General features: G+C 41.9%; 1 protein-coding gene across 1 annotated transcript; it reads left to right on the top strand.

Annotated features, from left to right (window-relative positions):
* Positions 1 to 771: 771 nt before the first annotated feature.
* LOC138053461 (uncharacterized) lies at positions 772 to 1170 on the top strand. Its single transcript, XM_068900089.1, has one exon. The coding sequence runs from the start codon at positions 772 to 774 to the stop codon at positions 1168 to 1170; it is 399 nt and encodes a 132-aa protein (XP_068756190.1).
* The last annotated feature ends 7871 nt before the right edge of the window (positions 1171 to 9041 follow it).

Below are 9041 nucleotides of genomic sequence, written 5' to 3'. Positions count from 1 at the left end.
CCTGCATCAGGAATCAGCTCGTCCTCACTTGGGAAAAATCAAGGTGGAATTGGCCCCTGAATTACCATCCTCGTCGTCAGGTCCTCCTGTGTCGTCTTCAGTTGTTGCAAATTTTGTTGCAGTGAGCTGAGTGGAAAGGTGATTCTGCAGACTGTACCAGCTATTTTCAAAGGATCAAATGGGTGTTCAAAAGTTGTGAGATGTTTCTTTGATCCTGGTTCTCAAACATCGTTAGTTCGGCAGAGTGTAATTGATGAGCTTGGTCTTGATGGGAAGAGTGTCAAAATTGCAGTTTCTGGATTTGGTAGAGAGGCCACCAAGAGCACGTTGCGGAAGAGAATTGCATTTACTGTGGCACCTGTAGACCAGTAATATGCCGGCCAGCTGACGCTGTGGATATTCATCCAACAAGATGGTCTTATCTTCGTAACATAGCATTTCCTGAATAATTCCCTAGAGAGGAACAGGAGATTGATGTGCTTATTGGCTTGGATTTCTATTATCCCTTTGTGACAAGAGAAATTGTAAGAAGGGTTCCCCGTGAGCCATTTGCAGTTCGCACAACTTTGGGTTGGGTCTTCTGTGACCAACAGGTGGACAGGACCAAGAATGCACTGTGTCTCTGAATGTTCAAATTGACGTTGAGGAACAACTGAATGAAACATTTCAAAAGTTCTGGGATTTAGAGTCCATTGGTGTTAGACCTGCTAAAAGTTCAATTTCTACTACTCACGTCGAAGACGTGATCTTGAAGAACTTTAAAGAGACGCTATGTACAATGATGGTCGTTATGAAGTATCCTTACCATGGAAGGAAGATCGCATTGCATTGAAAGATAATAACCGGGAAGCGGAAAATAGGTTGTACAATCTAAAAAAGAAGCTGCTCCATGAGCCAATGAAAGTTTCGTCGTACAGAGACGCGATTAACGAGCATGTTGAGAACGGTGTTGCTGAAGAAGTACCTTGTGATGAAATTACCCCGACAGATGGGAGTCCTGTGTTCGATCTCCTTCATCATGCGATCGTCATGGAAGACAAGCAGACAACCAAGACAAGAGTTGTGTTTGATGCATCAGCAAAAGATAACAATGGTGTCTCTCTGAACAGCTGCGTAGAGCCAGGCCCAGCATTACAGCCAGATTTGATCGGAATTCTTCTGCAATTTTGAGAGAATTATGTTGGTATCATGCGTGTCGACATAGAGAAGATGTTCTTGCAGATTCGGTTAATAGAAGAAGACACAGATTCACACCGGTGTCTATGGAGAGATTTGGACCCCAAAGCCACGCCTAAGATTTACAGAATGACAAGGGTCACATTTGGAGTTGTTTCCAGTCTGTTTCTTGCCATTGGCACTAATCAACAGCATTTTAAAAGGAGTAAAGAAACACTCCTTGTAGCATAGGGTGAAATTTTGAGGAACACTTATGTTAATGACTTTGCTTCTGGGAGAGACAATGTGCAGGAAACACTAAAATTACAGCAAGGTGCTACTGAGCTTATGCAGAGCGCTCCCTTCAATTTGACAAAATGGTGCAGCAATTCGTCTGAGCTTATGGCTGCCATACCCAAGAGGGACAGAGCTGCAATTAGTCTTGTCAACCTGAAAAGTGGTCTAGCAGAAGCACAGCCAATCACGAAAGCATTAGGATTAAAGTGGAATACAAAAAGAGACAACCTTGTCTTTGGAATTAATGTGGACATTGTTAAGTCGAGATAAAAGACAGTGTATCCTAAAAGAAAGGTGGCGTCTTTAGTAGCAAAGATATTTGATCCGATTGGTCTAATCGCTCCCTTTTCAGTGAGGTCAAAATTAATTCTTCAAAGTTTGTGGACCGAGGGTGTTGGATGGGATGAGGAAATTCCCATGGAAGTCTCATTGAAATGGAATCAGTGGGTTCAAGAGCTTTCAGAACTTGAACTCCTTCACATGCTGCTGATTTGCCATTAAGTCAGAATCCTAAAGTGGAGCTCCACGCAGCAGTTCATCTAAAAGTTGTTCGCCAGTCAGTTGTAATGTCCAAGACCCGAGTGGCTCCTGTAAGGAAGATTACCCTTCCGCGCTTAGAGTTGATGGCTGCTGTAATTACTGCTAGACTTTGTGCGTATGTCAAAGGTGCAATCGATTCTCCCATTAGCCGCATTGTTTGTTGGACAGACAATTCTTTAACTTTACACTGGATCAGAGGAGCAGCCTCACAATGGAGACCCTTTGCTGCTACTCGTGTTACTGAAATTCAGTGGTCGTTGGATCCCAGTTTTTTTGGAGGTATTGTCCAGGACCGCAGAACCCAGCTGATCTACCTACTCGAGGCTCATCTGCAAGTCAGTTAAGAGAGAGTCATTTGTGGTGGAAAGGACCCTCTTGGTTGCAAGGATCGGAAAAAATTTGGCCCGAGGATTTAAGGTCAAAACCTTCCAAAGAAATCGTTGACCCAGAGAGGAGGAGTAGAGCTAGTGTCAAATGTGTTGTACAACCCAAAGAGCCATTTATTGACTTCACAAGGTTCAGCCAGTTTATTCGCTTGCCAGGAGCCCATCTGGAGCGTGCAACTTCCATACAGCGTCTGTGAAACGGCGTTTTCACAAATAGGTTTATTTTTAGACTAGCCCTTCCCGCGAAGTAGGTCAAAAAACAAAGGCAGTTCCGGTTCGGCGACCCTATGGCGTCAGCTTAATTTCTTGTAATTGGTCATCGGGCTCCTGTGGGAGTCTCCATCGCGGGAAATTCAATCTAAAAATAAATCGGTCTGTGAAAACGCCGTTGCACGAACACAGTAGAGTTGTAGGTTCCGGGTCATGGGTTCCTGGCTTGCTAAGAACTCTTGCTTGGATCAGAAGATTCGTTAGAAACTCAAGACTGAAAAAAGAGGAAAGAATTGACAGCCCTTTGACTGGTTTAGGGAAACAAAATGCAGCAGAATGGTTGATATCTCATGTACAAGAAGCAAGTTTTCCTGCATAAATTACGTTAAGTAAACGGCATGGTAAAGCGAAAGACAGCAACCTGGCCAATTGAAACCCGTTTATGTGTCCTACTGGTCGTTTCCTTCGTGTTGGAGGAAGAATTCACAAGTCACTATTACCAGAAGAGGAGAAGCATCCTATTATCTTGCCTTCTAACCATCCTGTTGTTAAGTTGTTGATTGATGATGTCCACCGTCGTGAACTACATGCTGGAGTTGAACACACTTTGTCAGTTTGCGACAGAGAGTTTGGTTGATCAAAGGGCGATCGACCGTCCGTAAGACACTAAGGAACTGTCTAATGTGTCGCCATTACCAAACAAAGCCCTTTGGTCAGCAGATGGCACCAATGCCTGAAGACGGAACTAAGCCTGCACCACCTTTCACTAACATGCGTCTAGACTTTGCTGGTCCTTTGTAGCGGAGCTCTGCGCGCGCCGGAGGCGCGCGCGCGCGGAGCACCATAGTTAAGAAAATATGGTAACCTATCGATGTGAGAAAATTTGGTTTTATAGCCATCACGTCATGAACGTCCGTACGTACGTACGTCGTCCGTACGTACGTCCGTCCGCCCCTTCATGTATGCCAATGTGACCAGTACACGTAACCATATCACGGGCTCAAGTTTCGTGCTCATCCAGGACGCAATACTCCATTTGACACTGTAACTACTTTACAGCATACATCTTTGATATTGGACATCAATGTTATGGTCAATTGACACCTGTCAAAACAAGGTATCCGCTGAACAGTATAACGTGACCATATAGCGGGCTCATGTTAAACCTTATCGAGGTCAGCTGTTTTTTGGAAGTTGACTGCTGACCAGGAACTGGTTGTTGATTGGATCGCTGGCTCAAGCCAGGTCAGACACTCACACACACACACACCTGATCAAAGCTTAATTTTCGCGCTCTTTCTGTGGCTCGACGCGGCCACACAGCCATGCTACGTCAGCAAAGCTCTCGACAGTCGATGCTTTTCGTGTTCAGATACGGTTTGGAAGATATATTTTTCTTTCATTTTTCGCTGGTTTCAGTCCAGGTTTAACATAATATACTGTGGTCAGGACACACCGGTGGCTACGTAGTTATTCAAGTCAAGCATTGGAGCGATATAAACTTAAAGCTGAGTGTTTATGTTTAATTTGATTTGGGCTGGAGAGTATTGGAATCAAACCAGACCCAAAGTGCTTTGTCTGAAAAGAAGATTCAATGGAAGTTCTTTGTAGAGAAAGAGTCTCAAGACGCCACTGAAGAAACTATTTGCCAAGGCAATGTTAAATGCCGAGCAGTTAACTACTATTTTGCCGGAAATTGAAGTGCAGTTGAACAGTCGTCCTCTTACTTACCTTGGTGCAGACCCTGATGACTACAGTGTGATTACCCCTGCACAGATTCTGATCAGCAGAAATCTTCAAGCGTGTGTCCAACTAAAGACACTCGTGTTTCCGAACGGACATCAAGAGCCCTCACCAAACGTTTTCAGTATCACCAGAAGCTTGTAAACGGATTTTGGAAGAGGTGGCATGCAGAGTATCTGAAATCCCTGACCTCTCTCAAAAGATGGTATAAGATTGGTCCCGAAATCCGCAAAGGTGACTTGGTCCTTGTGATTGAGGATCGCGTAGCTCGGGAACAGTGGTCACGTGCACAAGTGGAAGACACCCACACAGGCCGCGACGGTCTTGTCCGGTTCGTTACCGTGCCGACCTCATTTGGAAGTCTTACCCATCGTCCAGTGCAGCGGCTACACCTGTTTGAAGACTGTGATGCTAAATTAGCTGTTGAACTTAACTGAACTTATTACATCAAATCAGTTAACAATGGTTTATTTTTTGCAGTTCTATTTTGTTTCCCTAAACTCAAACATTGTGCTACTTTTTCTGATGTGTCCAATAAAGCTGATAAATTAATAAAAAATATTGAAAAAATGTGAATCAATTATTAAAAGTTGTCACATTTTTGGGATCTTTACTGTAAAGAGAAATACTAAGCTTAAGATTTTATATTTGCAGAGGTACAAACTCAGAATATTATGTACTACCTGGCTCCAAACTCATTTTACTATTGGAAAAGATTCCCAAACGATTAAGTCTCCCAAACGTCTGGGGCCCGTTTCTCGAAAGTCCCGAAACTTTACGGGCCATTTCAGGGTGTCTCAATTTCCTTTATATCTCAAGAACGGAGAGGATTTAAGTTGTAAAACTTTACGGACATGTTTCTTTTAGTTAGCTTGAAAACATGTTAAAAGATCGGCCTTCCAAAATAAGCGGTTGGCAGTTTCACAAGTGGCTTTTCGGACCCGAAAAGTTTTCGGGACTTTCGAGAAACAGGCCCCTGGACACTTTTGTATGAAATATGAAATAGCAAACAAGAATTTGTCGAGATTAGCAACGTTTCAGCCCCAGCAATTGATCCAAGGAATCTAGAAATACCTCGACCAGGAAAAGGGGCAGAATAAAAATAGTTGTTAGATCAAAATTAATCACTGCTATTTTAGGTGAATCGGGAAGGACATCTTTAGAAAAATCCTGCACACTTAGAAATACGCTACTGTAGCGAAACCTGCGAAAGGTCCAGCGTATTTCTCCGCCGATATTCCTAAGGAGTCCCCGTACATTTTGTGGTGTGATTGCGACATTTCTAACCCTCGAGCAGACCCTTGCCGAACGAACCAGGCGAGTATGGCGATCAAGTGTTTGCCGTGTAAGAAAACACTCAACGACTTCACGGCCTGCTGACCTCTGATTGGGCAGAAAAACACAAATAATTTCTGGCACCAATCAGTATTCAGAATTACCCCGACTGTTTGGAACTTGTCTGGTAAGACCGTGTCCCCAGGGGCTCTTGTCGCCCTACTACGCTTTTCTTCGTCGCCATTTTCTTTCGCCCGTTTAGACTTCCCCTTGCTTCCACGATCTGCCCCTGGGTCTCCGAGGATGGTGCTAACGTCCTCCCCAGAACTTTGAATTTGGTCAATTTACGTCGTCATTTAGGAGATGACAGCAATGTACCAAAGTGTAAAACGCACGTGCAGAGCTTGCAAAGCCACTGTTTTTGCTCACTAAACCTATTGTTTTGTAGTGTCGTCGCCGTTGCCGTCACCTTCATCGTTTCGTAAGCTCCCTATTTTTATCCCTTAACAAGTCATCACTCAGACCCAGTCTACACTCCATAAATACGCGACGAGCCTTGCACAAAATGATCATAAAATCCCAGTTCGGAACATCCTCCCGCCCGATGCAGGGAGTGCATCACTACATGTAGCTTGTCAACAAAGTTCAATTATAAAGTTCACTAAAATTTTCAACAAGGTCTCATAAATTCATATTTCCCACTGAAAGAAGGAAACAGCATACTCTCTCTATAATTATACAAGTATGTACCTGGACACAGTTGAACAACAAATAATCAAGTGATTTCCGTGTAAGAAGACACGAAACGACTTCACGGCCTGCTGACCTCTGATTGGGCAAAAAAAACACAAATAATTTCTGGAACCGATCAGAATACAGAATTACCCGGACTGATTGGAACTGGTCTGGTAAGACCGTGTCCCCAGGGGCTCTTGTCGCCCTACTATGCTTTTCTTCGTCACCATTTTCTTTCGCCCGTTTAGACTTCGCGCGTTTTCCATTTTCAAAAAATTCCGGAAATTTCGGTGGAAATTTCCATCGGGTGGAAAACGTGTTCCGTTTAACTCAGGTCTGTTCGCCGATTTTACGCGCCAAAATTTGTAAAGTTGTAAATGGAACACACATTTCCATCGGAAAGTTTCCAAAAGGAAAACAGGACTACCTTTTCAGAAGTTCCGTTTATTCCGTAAATTTTCCAGTTGAATGAACCAAAACCGTGTGTTCCATTTACATCCCGACCGGACTTTCCGGAATTTCTTGGTAAATGGAAAACGCCCTTCCTCTTGCCTCCGCGATCTGTCCCTGGGTTTCCGATGATGCATTAGCACATGACGATGAATTTTCAGTTCTCTCTCTACGCTTCCAACCCACTTATACCAGTTTAATTCCTCGACAGTTACTACACATTTTTAACGCGAAACGACAGGAAATAGTTTCGTATGAATAACGCGAACTTTTTAAATGAAGCTCGACTTTCGGATCGAAGAGCAGATGAGTAATGTCTTAATTTTTGTTGTGTTTCTTGAATAAATCGCTCATTTCACTCATTGCTCGTGTAATAAATAGAAGAAATACAAGTGCTTAATTGTCACTCATTGCATATCGCTTGTGTAAGGGAAATCTTTGATCTTTTCATCTTATTTTCGGCATCAAGCCGCAATGCTTTCGTGTACCTTTTGAAGCTTAATAATTTGAACGTCGAAAGTGATCTGATGTATTTACGGCATTTTGTTTATGATAGAGAACGGTCAACAAAAAAACACTCAAAAAGGAAAAAGGAGGCTTGTTGACCCTTGATGTGAGAAGATTCATACATGTATAAGTCATAATGAACGAATGAATGAAGTGCTTTAGTTTTGATAAAAATGGATAATAATGGCTGGCCAAGAGATTCCTTCTTTAATAACTTATATAATTAAACTCATTGCATGAAACATATAAATAACTGAGGGAATTCTTTTAATTAACTAGAGGGTTCAAAACGAAGAATACCACATGGATTTTCCTACAGAGAATCAACAAATCAAAGCGTTTCAAACTGTTTTAGCGATTTGGCAATCATGGAAAAACTTAAGCTTATCGAACCTTAATACGAGAGTATAAAAGCTGGGGAATGAAAATCTATGTGAGCTGATTCAAAAGAATGCCTTTACATAATCTTGGAAATTATAAATGACTGGAAGTTGATGTAGGGTAAACATTGTCTCACTATTGGAGACATCTCAATTTCATGTTTAATAGTTATTAATTACTAAAGTGAAAGTGAGGTTAAAAAGATGTAAAAAAAAAATTTAAAGTCATTTATCATGGAAAACGTGAACAATCTCTCCAGCTCTAGCTTGGCTCAACAACAATGTTGAGGAGCCTGAAAGTTCATCCTCTACCACTCGCACGTTCCACCAAAACAAATGAAAAACAACAGAAGCAATAGTGTCAGACTTTTCAGTGTGCGAAACTTAAGTGGAACCGTTGGTAATTCTTTATTTTAAGATATTAGTTTACACGAATAGTGAAAACCGAGGCTTTTGCAAGGACAAGAACTTGGCGAAAAATTTAAAGTCATCCTTTCGTCTTCTTTTATTCCTATACGTATACATATTACGCTTGCAGGAAATAACACACTCGCATGAAATGACAAAGATTTACTTCTAAATTTTCAGGGAAAAAGTTTCTTGTTGAGTGGAGCCCATTGTACCCATCGTGAGTTACAGATCAATTTCATGGAAACATCGCACAGCAGAAAAATGAGCAGTTCATATAATGGACTTTTAAAAATTAAGAAACAAGATTCAGTTGAACAAGCTTGAGGGTAAATTTAGTTTTCTTCTAAAATTCTCTGACAAGAGTAAACTGGCAGACACGCGTTTCTAGACTAAAAGGACGTTCAAAATACGGACTTAATTTGTTATTGTCTTCGGTGATTTTCTATCAAATGAAATCAGGATTGACAAGGCAAGTAGTCTTAACACATGTTTGTTCATCTTTTAATGAACTTCTAAGCACGACTAAGGGCGATACACTGTATTTTTACACTGAAATAACAATAAAGGTTTATAGCAAAATGTGCAGTGCCAGAGCATTTTCTTAGCACACCATAACGTTTCACTTATCTTGTACAATTTCTTGATAATTGATTTCTTTTATTACTCTCAAAAATGTGTGTGTGTATGTGTGTTGGGATGTACAGGGCCGCAAGTTCTTACTGGAATCTCCCCCCTCCCTCCTCTCAACTTCCGCATGATGGTTATCATCGCCCAGAATGCTATTGTCTTGGGCGACATGTACTTACAGAGCCCAGTTTTTCAATGCGCGGAATAATTATTGTATAGATAAAGATTTCGGAATTCCGACTGCACTCGTTAATGAATCGGTGACTGTCAATCAAAAGATCTAATATGAAGTAGCAATAGCGCCCTAATTGAAAGGCGGCACACG

The sequence above is a fragment of the Montipora capricornis genome, chromosome 6 (genome assembly GCF_036669925.1).
Source record: "Montipora capricornis isolate CH-2021 chromosome 6, ASM3666992v2, whole genome shotgun sequence".
In the NCBI taxonomy this organism is placed as follows: Eukaryota; Metazoa; Cnidaria; class Anthozoa; order Scleractinia; family Acroporidae; genus Montipora; species Montipora capricornis.
The sequence above is the reverse complement of the archived record's forward strand: the minus strand, read 5'-3'. Positions and strand labels throughout refer to the sequence as shown.